This window comes from Haematobia irritans, chromosome 2 (assembly GCF_050003625.1).
Source record: "Haematobia irritans isolate KBUSLIRL chromosome 2, ASM5000362v1, whole genome shotgun sequence".
Classification (NCBI taxonomy): Eukaryota; Metazoa; Arthropoda; class Insecta; order Diptera; family Muscidae; genus Haematobia; species Haematobia irritans.
The window spans coordinates 145,879,605-145,898,176 of record NC_134398.1 but is presented as its reverse complement, the minus strand read 5'-3'; the positions used below and the strand labels follow the sequence as shown (position 1 = coordinate 145,898,176).

The following is an 18,572-nucleotide window of genomic DNA, read 5'->3' as shown; positions in this document are numbered from 1 at the left end:
ATTCGGGGGTCCGTTTATATGGGGGCTATACGTAAAAGTGGACCGATATGGCCCATTTTCAATACCATCCGACCTACATCAATATATTGATGTAGGTAGTTGCAAGTAGTTGCTATAGCAACTACGTGTGCCAAGTTTCAAGTCGATAGCTTGTTTCGTTCGGAAGTTAGATTTCAACAGCCGGACGGACATGCTCAGATCGACACAGTATTTCACCACGTCCCTGAATATATATACTTTATGGGGTCTTAGAGCAATATTTCGATGTGTTACAAACGGAATGACAAAGTTAACATACCCCCATCCTATGGTGGAGGGTATAAAAATGTTGAAAAAAATGCGAAATCTTTAAAAGCCATAAAACAATTATTAAAATTATTTATTTGGCAAAATATCATTAAATTTTTCAATTCACATCCAAAACACTGAATTCGGATCACTCCTTAAGAAGTGATGCAAATTCAGTGCATCTGCTATTGAACTCGTCGCTTCTGCGCCAATTACCGGATCCAAAAAGAACATTTTCACAACTTTTTTGGAGACGCTTTTTTTGCTGGGATAATGAGTTGATACACTAAAAAAACATTTTGCGGAAACGAAATTTTAGAGAAACGAAATTCCCTTTTTATAAAATATTTTCTTTATAAATAAATAAAACCTAATTTATACATCCGATGATTTTTAATCCATTTTATTTGCTTTAAAAGATTTCTTTTTGCGTCAGAAGAAAACTTTGTTCAAAATTTTGTTCCTCCGAAAAGAAAACTCTTCTTTCAGGGTAATGGCGTTTTCTTTTCTTGTAATTTTGCCATCAATATTATCAGCAAATTTTACGTTTATATAACAAATTATTGAAATAGTTGAGGACTTGATTAATTTCAACCCAAAATGGACCCACTGCTCTTAGAGAAGAGTTTCTTCTTTGAGCAACGAAATTTTAAAGAAACGAAGGTTATTTTTGGCGCTAAAATTTTCTTCAAATGCAATTAAAAATGATGGAAGACAATATGCGATGCAATATTTTCCTTAGGTTCGGCTTTATTTGCTTTTACACTGGAAAAGAAAGCATGTCCGATTCCTAAGATTTTGTCTTTACACTAGTGGTTTTGGTATTAATTCCAAGCCAAAGAAGCGGAAAATTAAAGAAAGGATACATTTAAGACATAATTCTCTTTTAAATTTAAATTAAAATTTGAGAGTATACGTTATTGATTTATAAGTATTTTTTTATTTATTGTTTATTACCGATTCTCAAAAAAATGTAACTAATTTCTAATTAATTAATTTTTTTTTTAGTTTTTTTTTTGGTTTAAATTTGCTAAACCCTAAAATCACATTCCTCCATTTTTTAGCCATTTCAAAGAAAAAAAAAGTTTGCTATAGATTTATTTCTACTGAAAGGTAATTCTTTTTTTCTCGTAGGTTTATATTGCGTATTTCCGTTCGATGTCATCGCATTTAACAATACAGGCAAAACAAATCCAACGCAACGTTTAGTATTTTGCAATTGCATGTAAAATGCATGAATACACTGCATACGTACAGATACTTATATACATAAAATAACAACAACAGCAACAAAAATTACTAGAAACTAAAATACATAGATGCATGACATTCATTGTGTATTTCTATTAATATAGGTCTACAGCACACATGTGTGTATGTATATTTAAATATATGAATATACTTAAACGTATGTCTACTATATCTATGTCTGACTGTAAACCATGTGCATCTAAATATAAGTTCTGTTTGCATTCAACCACTCCAAACCAAAAAGCAAAAAACAAAAAAAAGTTTTTCAACTTTAAATGCGAAATGCTTTTCTAGGCCTACAATTGATGAGGGGTTCCTTATTTTTTTTTTTTTTTACTACAGCAAACATAACTTGATAGTTACTTGTACTTGTGTACTTTTGGAAATGGAAAGGGAGGTACTTTTAACAAATGTTGAAGTACACCCATTAATTGTAAAATTCTTGTCGAAGACATTGAGATATACAGTGGCGTATCAATAATGCATTATGGAGAGGGAAACTAAAGATATACAAGACAATGACAAAGTATTCAAAATTAATGCTAGTTTACAGCAAGCAAACTGTTTCCCAATTGGTAAAAATTTAATTTATTTTCAAGCTAAATTTTAGGACATGAAATTCGTAAAATAGTTAGGACAAATTTCTTTAAAATAAAGAAAAGAAATTTGAATTAAAAGAATGTTCATAAATTTTTTATTAACGCAACTCTTTCAAATTTAAGTCCATCAAGACAATTTTTTCTTACGGCCATTATCAGGTAGCTCCGTTAAGCTTTAACTGCCAGTTAACAGCAATTGAAAATATCTTATCTCCAGTTAACTTTAACTGAAAAAAATTCAGCAGTTATGATCATAAATTAAATGGCTTAAGGAATTTATAGGCAAGATATCAGATATGTCCACAGTATGGACATATCTGATATCGTTAACTAACGTAGCTTCTTGAAAATGGGCGTTAAAGTAAAGAAATACATGTGTGATTTAAATAAATTATCTTTAAATTAACTAATAAATCGTGGAATTAAAGACCAAAAGCTTCAGATATAGGATCAAATTTATTTGATGATTTGACATCTTTGTTTCAATTTTTTTATTGAGAAAATAGTTTTTATTTTTTTTTTAAGTATCTGTTAAAGAACTTTTAAACCTAAATAAATATGCACGTGAATAGCTTTGTTAATATATTGCAAATTGAGAATACAAATTCAATAGATGAGATTTGTATCCTAATTTTAATTTTATAGAGCCTAGATATAAAGCTGGATGGCTTCCTAAAAAGTGTCTGTATTTTAAAGGCGCCGCATATTTAGCTCAAAAATTTTAAGGTTAAAAATCCTTAACAATTAAGGATAATAAAATTTTTGGACCAACTACGAATTAAAGAGGAGTTCATGGAAAAGTTCGAGGATTCCAAGCAAATATATTTTAAGTTATTTTTGTGTGATTTTAGACGAGCGAATTGGAACATCCCCAGCAAAAACTAATTCAGCCGTATGAGTTTAGTTGCGCTTTTTGGTATACAATAAAATAGGCAGGGCATCCACACTACCTAAATCGGTGGCAGTAACGTAAACGCCCAGCAAAAAGAACTTTAAAAGCACTTCCAGAAGATGCACTCCCAATGATGTTCCTTATTTTAACTACCAAGGAAGATCTTTTAATTCATTTTTTTATAACTTGGTTTTTTCATACTTTTAATGGGTAATTTTAACTTTTTTTGTTTCAAATAGGTTAAAAACAGAGTAAGAATTCATAAAATGGTACAAACCATTAAGATTTTGTCGAAAAAAATGCTAAATCCAATCTGAAAAAATTGTGAATTTTTGAAAATATTTTAGGTCAAACGTTTCCGACAAGCGTTAAAATCCATTAAAAATTATAAAAAATTACAAAAATTATTTATTTGACAAAATATCACAGAATTTTTTAATTTACATCCAAAACATTGAATTCGGATCACACCTGCTGAAATCGAGGACTTCTGTCTTATGACAAGCCCATGTTAATTTCATCGCTTCTGCGTCAATTTTCCGGATCCAAATAGAACATTTTCATTACTTTTTTGGCGACGCTTTTTTTGCTGAGCGAGTAATCAAACTAGTTTAATCATTCGTTTACGTTATTGCAACCAGTATAGACGCATGAAAGGTAGTCCTGTTTTCCTTCATGCCAATAATGCTATACTCAAGATTATATATCACTTCTTAGCAATAGTTCTATTAAAATGATCAATTATATCAGCGTTATGTAGAAGCTGCTCTAAATCGCCAACATCGCCCACAAAAATCAGCGCTGATTCGGTTGTTTTGTAAGCAGTTGGTACTGCCTCTCTCCCATACAATCCTGCTGAAAGAGTGCTCCATTTTTTGCTGGGATAATGGAGCTCATTATTACCGCTGTGCCACTTTAAATTTGCACACTTTTCTGTTATGCATTTAATGCGAAATTAATTTTTACATATTTGTGCCACCTTTTGTGCAACTTTATTTTACGGATGTAATAGGTGTCTTAATATAAAATCTAACTAAGCGTCCAATATTATAAATTTCAGCACTTTTCCCCTCTCACCTCAACATAGTGTTATAATGCGGATAATTGTGAAGCCTGAATATATGCAAATTTGTCTGTTCTGAGAAAAAATATAACCAAAATATATCGAATTAAAAATTTTATTGAAGTTGAAATCATAAATTGTACCAATTAATATTGTAAGTAAATAAAAAATATATCCAATTAGAAATTGAATTTGAATATTGTAATTAAATAAAAAATATATCCAATTAGAAATTGAATTTGAATTTATACGAAATTGTTCGGGAATAATTACTTTCTATATACCTACTGCTCATTGGTTCATTAAAAAATCCAACTATAATTATAATCGGAGAATTCATAAGAAAGTATAAAGCACTATAAAATCACAAGAAAAATTATTCAAATAATTATGAATTAATAATAATAATACAAGAAATTTATGAATGCTTAATTGAGTTTTGCGACCAAAATCAATTGCATTTTAGTTTTGCCAATTAAAAAATTAATGGAGTTTTGCGATAAAATTCAATTAAATTTTAGTGAAACCAAATGAAAACATGAATTTAAAGTGTCACAAATATTAATTAATTTTTTTTATTAAATATATTTTTATTTGTAATTAATTCTGTGATTGATACGATCATTTTCGTGATTGAAGAAAATTCAATTAAAAAAATTAATTGAAAGTAAACCATGTTCCTCAATGAGCGCATAATTTTAATGCTTGTTTTTCGATGAAATCAAGTATATTTTTATTTCTAATTAATTCTGTGATTGATACGATTATTTTCGTGATTGAAGAAAATGCAATTAAAAAAAATTAATTGGAAGTAAACCATGGTCCTCCATGAGCGCATAATTTTAATGCTTGTTTGGAGATAAAATGATGGTTGGAAAAGTTACTGTGGATGTTTGGCTTAATAATTTAAACCAAATTTATTTAAAGATAAATGATTTATCAAGCTTGAGATCTGTGTTTTGTAAATATTTTTTTCTTTATTTGTTGATGCTTCGCCTTAATATGTAAAGCATTTTTAAGAGGAGAATTTCCATAACAAACACGAAGAAAAACTTTAAGTATATTTATCAACCTGTTCGCTCCTGGTTCTTTTTTAACAAGAATAATTTAATTAATTAAATAAATTTTTATGTATTTTAATTCAATATTTTATAATTTAATTTCATTTCTTTGGTTTATAGTGCTGCCCGATTCACATGTTAAGCTCAATGACAAATGACCTCATTTTTATATCCGAGTCCGAACGGCGTCCACATTGCAGTGAAACCACTTCAAAACTTCTCTAAGTGGTTTCACTGCAATGTGGAACGCCGTTCGGACTCGGCTATAAAAAGGAGGTCCCTTGCCATTGAGCTTAACATGGAATCGGGCAGCACTCAGTGATAAGAGAGAAGTTCACCAATGTGGTATCACAATGGACTGAATAGTCTAAATGAGCCTGATACATCGGGCTGTCACCTAACCTAACCTAACCTTGGTTTATAGTTTCATTTTTTATTTTATTGTCGACTACTGTAATTCATAAAACCTGCGCTCGCACATTTCCATTTCCATTAGAAAACATGTCAATTGAAATTACTTTGGTAAAAGAAAATACAATATTTTTTACTATTGGAACGAACTATCAAGAAATAGACTGATGGTAGAAAATAAATTACCTACTATTTCTATTCATTGATTTGTTCAGGGAGAAGTTTAAAAAACAAGAAACAACTATTAAACGGAAACCGGAAATGAGAAATGCCCAGGAAGTGAATATCAAATGCCGCATATCCACACACAAACACACACCCGGATAGAACGTGGTGTAGAATAGTTTTGTAAACGCACTAAAACTTATTTTTCTAGCCTATATTGGTGATTTTGAAAAGTTTGAAAAATTGACAGTAAGAAAAGTTAAAACAAATAAAAACAAATTCATGAAACTTATAGAAGTATATGAATAGGGCAATACAAAAGGTTAGAAAAGGGTTATTAATAATGCAAAAGAGAATAAAAACAACGCAAGCTTTTGAAAAGTTTACAAATATAACCATCTAGTATAATATTAAGAGGGGTAAAAATTTTACCATTCTATTTGTAATAAGTCTTAATATTGATTAGAATACCACTTTAAGGTGATTTAGCATTAGATCGGTCATATCATTTCTTTGCTATGCTCTTAAATAATATAAATTTATTTTAATACCCTCTCACATCTTTGCTTTCGCCACTATCTAAAATGCTAATTTACATAGATGTAGCCGGGAAAGAAGTTCACCACTGTGGTATCACAATGGACTGAATATTCTAAGTGAGCCGGATACATCGGGCTGCCACATAACCTAACCTAACCTACATAAATGTAATTGTCCTTTCGTAAGATTTTTATAAAATTATGAAGAAGTTGATTTAAAAAAAATATTGCAAAAAAACATCAAATAAAAATATAAAAAAAAGTATTTTTATTTCAATATGAAGAGACTTTTAACTTCAGTCAGTTCAACTAAAAAAATATTTTAAATCATTTATAATAATTAAATGAAAAATGTTCCCCCAAAAAATAAGTCTAGTATTACCTTGTTAAACCATATATGAACACATCATCCTTGGTCAAACATACAAAAGTAAATAATAAGGCTCATTAAATTGGAAGCAATAAACTTATGAAAATAATTTGCCTTATTTCCCCCTACACACTCTAGTCTGAACTATAAGATATTGCTTCTATGTCCTTGCAGATAAACCTTCCTAAGTACTTGTAATTGAGTGTATAATGTGGATACGGGTGTGTGTGTGTCTATCTCTAGTGGTGTTAGTTACAGTAAAAATCTACAAAAACCACTTAAGCTCGGTTATCCACAACATTAGCCAACTACTACTGTTACTATGAAACCCATACCAATAGTCCAGTGCCACTAGATATGAATCCCCACTTTTGTTTTGCTCTCTCTCTATCCCTCTTACTTCACCATAAAGCATTGAAGTCAACCTCACACTTCATCTCTTTAGACGAGAGCCCCAAAAACAAAATCCCTTAGTCTTTTTTGATGTTTTGGCTCTTTAACTGCCTCATGGCCCACACAATAAAAGCCTGTGTAAACTCTGAGTAAACGTTAAATGCTTTAGCTTGGAGAGGAATATTACACAGTCAGTCAGTCCAGGGCAATTATTCAAAAACCAGTCCAACAATGAAGTTTTGTTTTTCGTTGCATAGAAGGGAAATCAATTTTTCGTTTCTCTACACTGGATAGTTTTTTGTTGCGTTTATTGTATCCCAAAAAGTGGTTTTAAAAACACACGATCCAGGCATTTAAGCAAATACACAGTACATTCTTTTTTAAAAGGGAACGAAAAAAGGCTCAGTGACTAAAATTGAAAAGTCATATGTGAATATAAAATTCAGTTTAGGCTGCCCATAGGAAGAGAGAGAGAGAGAGAGAGAGAGCGGAAGAATGTGAGTCGGAAAACATTTTTGTGGTCCAAAATGAAATTTTAACATTTAAGCTAAAGTTTTTCAAAATTGATTAACATGTTAGAAGGACTTTAAGAAAATAAGAGTAGTGAGTAACTATATAACGAAATTTTCTCCTAATTAAATGCTTTAAAACATTTAAACAAAAATGGAAAATTAAGTCATCGTAAAGCAGAGTCAAATATTATACTCCCCTTTGGCAACATTGAAAGTGCGCAAAATACCTCGGAGCTAGACATAACACTGGACATTAAGCTCAATGTTGAAGAAAGGAAGAGGATAGCCGCTTTCAATAGAGAAAAAGTGGAGACTAAATACATGATATGAACTCAAGAATATACACACAAAAAAATATTTTTGTGTTCAATCACGAAATTAGTTCATCCAATTAATTTTTAATTGAAATGTCTTCAATCACAGAAATGATAGTATCCGTTAAAAAATTAATTTAAAGTCTATTAAAAAATTAATTGATATATAGTATACATTAAAAAATTAATTTAGTCAATTAAAAAATTAATTGATGTATGGTATACATTAAAAAAATTAATTTAAAGTCAATTAAAAAATTAATCGATATATAGTATCCATTAAAAAAATAATTTAGTCAATAAAAAAATTAATTGATCCATTTAAAAAATAATTAATACTAATTTTTGTGATCGATTATTTTTGTAAATTAAAAAGTTGTTGAATCAATTAAATTTTTAATTGAATATTTGTTAAAATTCAATTAAGTTTTTATTTGGAAAAATTTTCCTGAAAGGTTTTTCTATGTAGATTTGTATTACTATACACTGAAAAAAATATTGTTATTCATGTCTTTAAAATACGATTACAAATTTTGCTTAGCATAGAAGACGCATTTCTCTACACTGAAAAAATATTTATGTGATATTGAAGATTTCGCAACCTAAATTTTAGGATGCGAAATTTACAAAATATTAAGGACAAATTTCTTTCAAATAATGAAATTTTAATTAAAATAAAGTTTATAATCTTTGCTTCGATTTTTTTTTTCGTTAAATTTAGGACACAAATTTTGTAAATTTGCGTCCCTCCGTTAAAGTCACATGTCTTTGAACTAAGGCTAATTTTACTTAAAGTAAAGAAACACATTTTTGATTTAAAGAAATAGTCCTTAAATTAACTGAAATATTGAAACTTTAGATTTAAGATAAAAACGCTTCAAATATAGGCTAAGTCTTATTTTGAGGATTTAGCGTCTTTGGTTTAAAGTTTTGTTTTTTGGAATTAAGAAAATGTTTTTTACTTGGAAGTATCCGTTATAATTTAGATTTTTAAACTGAGTACCTTTATTAATAAACCGCGAAAAGAGAATGAAAATTTGATAAATGAGATCTGTATCCTAATTTTAATTTTATAGGTCCTAGATTTAAAACCAGATAGGTCGTTAAAAATGTCTTTATTTTAAAGAAGCCGCATCTTTGGCTCGGAATCAATACCAAAATCTTTAAAGGAAGGTCAAAATCTTCGGATCCAAGTAAACTTTTCAATGAAGTCGTATTGTCCTTATAATTAAGTGATTTCACTTAAAAATTGGTATCATAACAAGAAAGAAAAAATGTTTGGGCTAAGGTCAACTTGACTTTAATAATTCAGAAAAATTCTTTAACTTTAATGAAATTGTCTTTAAATTTGTTGTCTCTTTGCATCTTGACTACAAAGCAAAAAATCGTTCAAATATAAGACATGTTTTTCAACACTTTATTTTAAAGACGTTTTTTACTTGAAACATAGTATAGTTTCTACTAGAAGTCGAGTCTAAATTTGGAACATAAAGTTGTCGTTAACTCGTTTTTAAAGGACTTTGATAGCATATGAAGAAAAAAAGCTGAAAAAGTGAAAAATAAAAATTTGCTTCCTAGAAGCAAGTACACAAAACCCAAATTTAGAATTGTGTCTTAAAAGTATCCTTACTTGTATTCTCCGCTTCTTTGGCTCGGAATCAATACCAAAATTTTTAAAGTAAAGACTAAATCTTTGGAACCGAGCATGCTTTTTTTCAGTGTATGGTGTTCAGGTATGATGACCAGTATTTCAGCAATCGACACTATGAACTTAGTAATTCATCTCATTTTACATCATAAGTAAAACATACAGATTATCTTAATGTCATATTGCATCTAATGCCATTAGTTATATTGGCTTAAAATTGAAAAACAGCACGGACATTCAAATCTGGGATCGATAACGGGGCTCTGTGTTACCCTTTGCCACTTTAAATTTCTACGTTTGTGTCATTTATTGCCATACTTTCTTTCATTTTTGTGTTACCTTTTTGTTATTATGTGTCACTTTAGATTAGGGATGTGCGGTGGCTTAACATCAACTTGAACTATTGCGTTCATTACTAAAATTTTGAGCACTTTTTCCTTCTCAAATTTCAATGTTATCAAGCTAATTGATAATTGTGACGTCTGTGATTGTGAAAATAAATTTATCTGTTGGAAGTAAACCCTGTTCTTCCATGAGGAAATGGGGATAAAACTATGCCTCAGGCCCAGACAGGAATCTAATCGTGGACATAGACTTGCGTTACTATATGGTGTTCCTGGTCTGATGACCGGGACTTAAGCAATCGGCTCGAGGACCGATTTTAGAAAAAAGGTGAAAAATATGTCCGCTTTTTGCATCACAGAAGTAATTAGAGAACACGTACAAATTATCAAAATGCCATATTGCAGATATTGGCTTTAGTTAAGAATTTAAATACAATACCTGGAGTAAGGATATACGTGTGTTGTCGAACAGAACACGGTTCTCTAAATTAGACTTGATCTGCCAAACTCAGTGATTTAAACTCGGCCAAAAATAGAAATTTTCAACATCAATTCCCAACAGTGAAACGTTGTCTTCTCAGATTTCTGGTTATAAAGATTACATAAATTTGCATGTCGATACACGGACGAAAAAGACTGTTTTTCATATGTTTGAGTATAAAAATTATATGTTTGGAACCCAAATTTTTAGCACATTATTTTTAAGTGCAAGCATATAATGTTCATAAACTTGCATAAGATGTTTACGTCATATATGTTAATATGTCAGAACATATTATGTATGGAACATAATTTTTTTTTTTAAATATAATATGTGTGGGTGCAAACATATATTAATTTAGAAATTGCCTATCAACATATATGTGTTTAAAAAGAGAGATCAAAAGAGTATGCTTCAAGTAAAACAAATGGAAGTAACCAATTAGCGCCTATATACACAAAAAAATACGTTAAAAGTTTTTTTTTTACCAGTGTTTGGAGCAATCCAGAAAATATATCTAGTTGAAGCAGAATGTGTTTGGGAGTATATGTTACAGAAGCGATTTTTTTTTTGTGAACTACAAACTGGTCATCAATTTTATAATAAAACAAAAACCTGGCTAAAAACGATTTACTCGCTGTTTTTGTCGTTGTTGCTTTGTTTCTAAAACAATCTTCGCAATAGTATCTACATCCTTTCTTCCCAAAACCTGCCATTGTTATATTTCGCCCCCTCCCTCATACCAACTTACCTGGCTGTTGTACAGTCACGATAGAGTATATCAAAGTCCTTGCAACACAATAGCTTACAACGATTCACCCCTGGTTGTATGGCACCCAAACCGCGCAATATTCGCACCTGTTCCACATTGCATACCAATGGCACAATGTCCAAACGTTTCAATTTAGTATAGACCGTATGTAGGCCACCGACCAAATGTTTCAGAAATAATTCAAAAGCTTGCGGCAGACACAACATCGTCTCGCCGCTTATTATGAATGCTGCAACTTTTTGCCCACGATACTCGACCAGCTTACACTCATTAGCACTGGGATCTGAGGTGGATATAGGTGGGGGACTATTGTAGGTCCTAGGCGGTACATGATGATGGGCGGCTGCCATTAGTTCCAATGGTGAGGCATGATGCATCATTTGCAATGAGTTAAGAAGACCCAGAGAATGGGGTGGCAAACCATGGGGCATGCGAGGTGGTAATCCAGCGGGTAGGCCATTTGCTGAGGGTACACCACCCATATGGGGTGGGGGTGAAAGTTGATTGTGTTGCTGTTGCATTTGTTGCATCATACTGTGATTCAAGGAAGTTACAGGACTAACGGCATTCGGATGGCGTGTAGGCGATGAGGCTGGGGAACAACTGGAACCACGACCGCCACCACCGGCTCCATGGGACGAACGACCATTGGTTCGATCATCGCCACGTTCTGTACCGCGACTACTGCTACTGTCACGTGCTCCATTTTGTTGCTGCTGCTGTTGTTGTTGCTGATGATGCATCAGCATAGTGGCCGAATTCATGGCGCTACTGTGATGATACGGAGGATATGAGGGGCTAAGTTTTTGATGTAGAGGACTTTTGTTGTTGTTGTTGAGATTATTATTGTTCATTAATAAAGAGTTGTTGTTGTTGTTATTGTTCATTTCCTTAATGGTTGCATTTATAGAAAATTCTGGTTTGACATTTATCAAAGCCCTTGGCAGTATTGTTTCATTTGTTTGATCTTTATGATATGGTTCAACTCTATTAGCATCTGGAGATCTTGTAATAGAATAAACGTTCATAGTTTTGCGACAACCGACATTTTTCAATTGAAAATTTTGAAGAAGATTAGCTTTTTCTTTTGCCCACTTCAATACAGTTTCAATTGTAGTTCTTTATTAAAAGCTTTGCACTTTTTTTCCAACACGGTTTTTAAAAGATTTTTGGTAAAGAATAATCTGAAAATTTATTTTAAAAAAATTTTATTAAATTTAATGCGAAAAAAATGCGATATAATTAACAATTAATACAAATAAGATTTATTCATATTTAGTATGTTTTTATTTTCAAAACAAAATACAGTTGAGAAAATTTTTAAATATGCAAATTTGCAATAAGGCCCTGTTTTTCTGTCTGCTATTTGTTTGTAAGAATTTCTTTCTATCTGTGTATCATGCTGAATCCCATAAGGTACATAGTTGAAATTTGGCACATACTTGTATTCTTCTGCAGGATGTTCAAGTTCCAGGGAAGTCGAGTTTTTTATATAGAGGCTATTGTCAGAGGCATAAATATTTCTTGAACCGATTAGTTTTGTTATATTAACGAAATGTGTCATTAAAAGTGAGCCAATGAAACAACTGCGTTAATACAACGAAATTTTTCGTTATTATGACGAATTTTCTCTTAATCAACGTAATGTTTCGTAATATTAACGAATATTTTCATTAAATTAATGGAAATGTTTCGTTATATCAATGACAAATTTTCATTGGTTCAATTTTAATGAAATTATCTTTGTGTGTAGGATGGTATGCTCCCTGGTAGAAAAAGAAAGCTGTTTTAAAAACGGATCCTTGGAAATGTTTTCGTCAATATATACATAGAAAAAAATTTCACCAAAATATTTAAAAAAAAAAAAATTCACCAAAATATTTCCAATTAAATTTTCAAAAGTATTCAATTAAACATTTAATTGATTTAATTAATTAATTAATTAATTATACAAAAATCAATCAAAAGACTTAATTGGATCAAATAACTTTTTAATTACCTTTGGTGATTGATACTATATTTTGCGTGACTGAAGACATTTCAATTAAAAATTTGTTGGTTCAATTAATTTTGTTATTGAATCCAAAAATTATTTTTTGTATGAAATGTACATTGGTCATTGTGGAGAAATTTGTCTTAACCTCTTCATACTTTCTTCGTAATTATTCATGATTATAATGAAATTTTTTCATTCTATAAACGAACATTTTCTTATGGTCATTTTTCTATATAGCCTTAATGTGACTCAAAAAAAGTGAACCCAACAGGAAGGAAAATTTTTCGACCAATTCAAGAAAATTCATTAGACATAATCAATTTTTTTCACTTGTTAAAGAAACTTGCGAACACTGAAAAAAATAATATCGTGCGCGAAATGATTTCTTGTCCATCAAATAAGAATGCGAGTACTATTTGGCATAGAAGTCATATTTGTCAGAAACGTAGTTTTTTCCTCGACCTAAAGTCGGCAAATTTTTCCGTGAAGTTGTATTGTCCTTAGAGTTATGATATTAGACTATAAAATGGGTATTTTTACTCTAAAGAAAATTCCACTGAACTGAGGTCAAATTTTCATAAAACAAATCTGTTCTATTATTAAAATCTCCGAATTTTTTGAACTGCAAAAGTTATTCAAAAAGACTTTATTTTAAAGACGTTCTTTACTTGAATCATGGCATAATTTGTACTTCAATTCGTATCTGAATTTGGAAATTTAAATTGTGATTAATACGTCTTAAAATTACTTAAAAAAAATTAATAATTTCATATTTAAGTCCAAATTAAATTTAAGAAGGGTGGAGTCTTAAGTCCATTCTTAATGTAATTCTCTTCGTCTTTGGCTCGACATCAATACCAAAATCGGAAAATAATTGAAAAAGTTGTCTCGTTTCAAATACGAGTATGACTCCATGTAAAATCTAGATATCTTCCTGATATGGGGTTCAATTTACATAAAAATGTAAAAAAAAATTCTGATTTTCTGAGACTATCAAAGATCATATTTCTATACACTTCAAAAAAAGAGAATCCAACAGAATAGATCATTCTGGTTTAGTGTAGAATTTTTTAAATGTCGATATCACAAAAATAAGTAAATATTTTTCGAGTAAGTTCAAGAAAATTTATTAGATATAATTATTGATGTCACTTGTTAAAGAAAACTTCATATTTAAAAAAATATATATATGGAATTAGAAATTGAAAACATGTTGTTAGCTGCATATTAAGTTTTTGGAAATTTTGAACTATATTGGGGAAAATTCGAATTTAGAAAATTTGTATGCATCATTTGTGTTTAATTTTCTTCTCTATTTTACTTCATTAAATTAAAGTGCACAAAAAAAAAGATTAAAGTGAAGGGAACTTTTTCGTACTGTTTTTAAGTTTTTAATTAGAACATAACAATTTCCATAGACTGAAATAAAATTAAATTGGCTTTAGTGCCCTGGAGGGCTAAGTACGATGGAATGTATGAAACTTTTAATTGGATATCGCCAAATAGAACTTTTTTAAGTCAAATTATAATTGACATTATAAATTGAATTGTTAACTTTTTTGAGGTTTTTGCAGTTTTTGAAATTAAGAAAACATTTTTTATTTGTGAGATATCTATTATAATTTGGATTTTTTAACTTAGGCTTATTTGTACATGAATAGCATTTTTTTAAAATCACAATCCATAAATGAAATCTGTATCCTAATTTTAACTTTATATAGCCTAGATTTATGTTAAGCTAGATAGCTCCCTACAAATTGTCTCTTTTTGAAGGAAACCGCCTCCTTGACTTGGAATCAATACTAAAATTCTTAAGGGAAGTTTAAAATCTTTGGTGATTCGTGGGTGGACCAAAATATTTTTTTGGTTAAACTTCTGAAATCGATCTAGCAATTTTCCAAAATAACGGAGATTATCTTTCACACAAAAATATTTTCTTGTGTCGAAAACTAAATTACAGCTCAGATTTTTTTTTTTTTTGGAAAATAAATTTGAAAATTTGCCTTTTGTTTTTTTTTTTTTTTTTTTTTTGTCCACACACATTTTATTTTTTAGAAACAAGAAGGTTGTCTTTTTTCATTCATAGATTTTCTTTAAGAGAATACAATAATCTGGACAATCATTTGTGATAGGTAATGATTTATTTTAATAACCAAAGGCAAAAGTAAGAAATTTTTTAAAAATTGTAATTGAAAAAAAAAATTATCCCTTTTTGTTGAGGTTTAGGTTTATGGATTAGTTAGAGTTGATTTGGAAAGTCCCACTTATTTTAATTGTTTAGAAAGAAGAAAGTTCTCTGTTTTTCCTTAATAAGTGTTCTTTAAGTGAATACAATTCTCTGGAGACAATCGTTGCTATGTTTGTCATAAATTATGATTTATTTTAATAATCAAATGGTATAGTAAGATTTTGTTTTTAAACTTGAAAAAAATTATAATTTTTTGTTGATGTTAAGGTTTATGGATTATTTGGAGCTCATTTGGAAATTTGCAAACATTTTAAAATTTTTTGTAGGCCTTACAGGGATCCATACTCAAATTATTTAAACAAAACAACTTCAAATTTGAACAGTCCTTATTTTCTTTTAAAATTAAATCTCAACTGTATTTCATTTAAATTAAAAATAATTCGGAAAGATTTAGTTATTCACCTTTGTAATTAATTATAATTTGTAATTAAATTATATTGATTTTTGTTTTGTATTTATTGTTTTATTTTGGAATTATTGTTGTCACTTTAATTTATATTTGTATGTTTTTTTTTTTTTATTTCCAGCTGTGTTATGTTTTCCATCCACTTAAAACTTGTTCATTTAAATTTTTTTAGTTTAGTAATTATTCTGTAAAGATTTACAATTCAATTTGAAAAATTAACGGAAATGTTGCAATTAAAATTCCCGAAATAATTACAATCACAAAGGTAGATGACGCGATGCACTGAATTGTATTGGGCGACGACACATTACGATGATGATGACGCGCGCGAATCACGATGACGACGATGATGCTCTTCTTAGTTGGTACTACACAACCTACTATTGTTTTGTGTATTGGCCTGAGAGATGAAGGAGGACTTAAGCTCACCAATGCACACACAAACTACAGAAAATACAAATTCACGCAATTGGAATAACTCCTCTGCAATCAGACGTACAGACACACACGCACACACACACAATCAGCCAAATGAGAAATAAACTTATGCCTTTGGTTTGATATTTAACCGTTAGGTGTTGTTAACCGACGGCGTGTCACACGACGTATGATTATTGCTGGAAAACGTTAAGCAATCGTAACCGAAAACCAAAAGTAATTGGAAATGGAAACGAACAAACCGAGATGCAAAAAAAAAAAAACATACGACACATACAAACGTACTTTTACATATATACATTTGTATGGCGATGGCGACAAAGGAAGAAAAAAAAACAAACAGTACAAAACGAAACGACATCAACGACCAACAGAAACGTAGGACAAACAATTGTCGAAAAACTCGCAAAACACTAACACATACTCATGTAAATATATGTCTTTGGAATGAGAAGTGAAGGTGGAGGGGGCAAGCACTTAAATACACACACTGACATATATACGCAATTACTCAATGAGTTGTGTCGCCTCTGCTCCTTACTCAAATACAATATAACCAAGCCACACAGTCATTGTAAGCAGCGAACTTAGCGACAGCGATGTTGTCGTTGGCGGCGTTATGCAGTGGTGTGGCAGCTTACAATCGTTGAGCAAAGACACTTTACAAATATAACACTGAAATTGTATTACTTCTTGTTGTTGTTTTTTTTTGTGTTCACAATCTTTGTTTTGTTGTTGTAATATTCGTATTTATTTGATTTTTTCTGTAGTTGTTGTAACACTCAAATGTTTTACGCGCGCGCAAAATAACGAATTGTAAAGCGTATTTTTTTTGTTTTTCCTCGGATTCAATTCTTTTATTTCCATATATTTTTGTGTGTATTTATATACAATACATATATGTATTTCTTTATATATATATATTTGTTTCTTATTCCATTACATTTCCATTTCTATTGGATTGGTTTTTGTTTTCCGTTCAATATTGAGATGGTTAGTCTCCCAATCGACGATCCCGTAACCAAGCTTAGTTATTCGTATAGTCCTTTATTTATGCCGCATATGATAAATCACCGTCACTCATTACACCTTCAACCATACGCGACAAACGAAAAAATAGACTGGGTCACAACAAACTACTTCTTGCATGTAAGTCCCAACAAAGCGACGGTAAAATGAATCGTAGATTGATTCGATACGTTTCGCTACGTTACGTTACGATTCAAGTTTCTCTCAAATATTTGTGTAGTGTATTCTCTACACTTCTACTACCTTCACTTACGAATGACAAATTCGTAATGAGAAACGAAACATTGCTACGAATATCAATGCTATATTTAAAAGGAATACACTCACGCACACATACACGCTCAGACATTCGTAGTTGGCACTGCCTTTTAAACAAATTGGGAGAGTGTACAAGCAAAGCAGCACCGGCAGTGGTACACAAAACAAAAACATTCAGTAGCAGTTGTAGAAAGAAGACGAGAAAGAACTGTTAAAATTGCTTTGATCTGTTGAACACACATACACACACACACCCATTCATATATGCATACATATCTTACAATCAAATAAAAGGCTCTCCACCACCAACACCAACAGAGCCACAACGAACTCGATTTGTGCTCAGACAAATACAGCAAATGAAATGAATTACAACAGCAGCAATAATAACGAAGAACCACCGAGGACTACTGCTACTATGGCCCAGCACACCACACCACCACTAATGTCATGACGACAACAACAACAAAGCCCACAATGCAGCAGTGACAGAGCAGCTGAAAACAGAAAAGAGAGTCGTCACAGTCAGAGTCGTACAAATATAATACTCATTCGTTTGTTCGTTGATTCGTTTGTTTGTTTGTCCGACTGTTTGTATGTATGATTGCCAAGCTCTGTGTGTAACTACTCTCCACCTCCTGTAGACATTAAGCATAGTGTTGGTTTGTTTTTTTTATTGTTGTTGTTGTTGCTTTTGGGTGGTATAATATGGTGGTGCTTTACTCATAGCAATTGGTGGTGCATTTTGTTATATTTGTTGGTCTTTCTATGACTATGAAGTAAGTGTGTTTGTGTGCTTTCAGGAGACAGTAGTCAGGATTTCAGTTTTCGTCTGCTAGCATGTGCCGCCGCACTGAGTATGAGTGAGTGAGTGAGTATCCGTGTGGATGTGTGTTTTTCTACGTTTTGTTTCCATTTCGAATGTAATATTTGTTTTTGGTTTGTATTGTATTCTTTGCGTATGGGGGAGCGTATATGTGTGAGTGATTAAGTGTGCGTATACTTTATCTCACAGTAGGGTCGACTTGTGTTTTTAGTATTTCATTTGTAATGGATTTTGTTGTTATTCAGTAGGCAGCATTCAACTATACACA

General features: G+C 30.9%; 1 protein-coding gene across 5 annotated transcripts in view; it reads right to left on the bottom strand.

Moving 5' to 3' along the window:
* dac (dachshund family transcription factor) overlaps positions 1–17,436 on the bottom strand; it is an 85,840-nt gene extending 68,404 nt beyond the window's left edge. For 2 of the 5 annotated variants that reach the window (XM_075296505.1, XM_075296506.1), the window contains exons 1-2: positions 15,750–17,432; positions 11,083–12,287 (exon numbers count right to left, since the gene is read on the bottom strand). In XM_075296505.1, coding sequence (XP_075152620.1) covers positions 11,083–12,131 — 1,049 coding nt within the window. In that variant the 5' untranslated portion in view covers positions 12,132–12,287; positions 15,750–17,432. Of the gene's footprint in view, positions 1–11,082; positions 12,288–15,749 lie in introns of all 5 variants that reach the window. The other 3 variants (XM_075296508.1, XM_075296507.1, XM_075296503.1) reach the window with 3 other exon arrangements.
* Between the last annotated feature and the right edge of the window lie 1,136 nt (positions 17,437–18,572).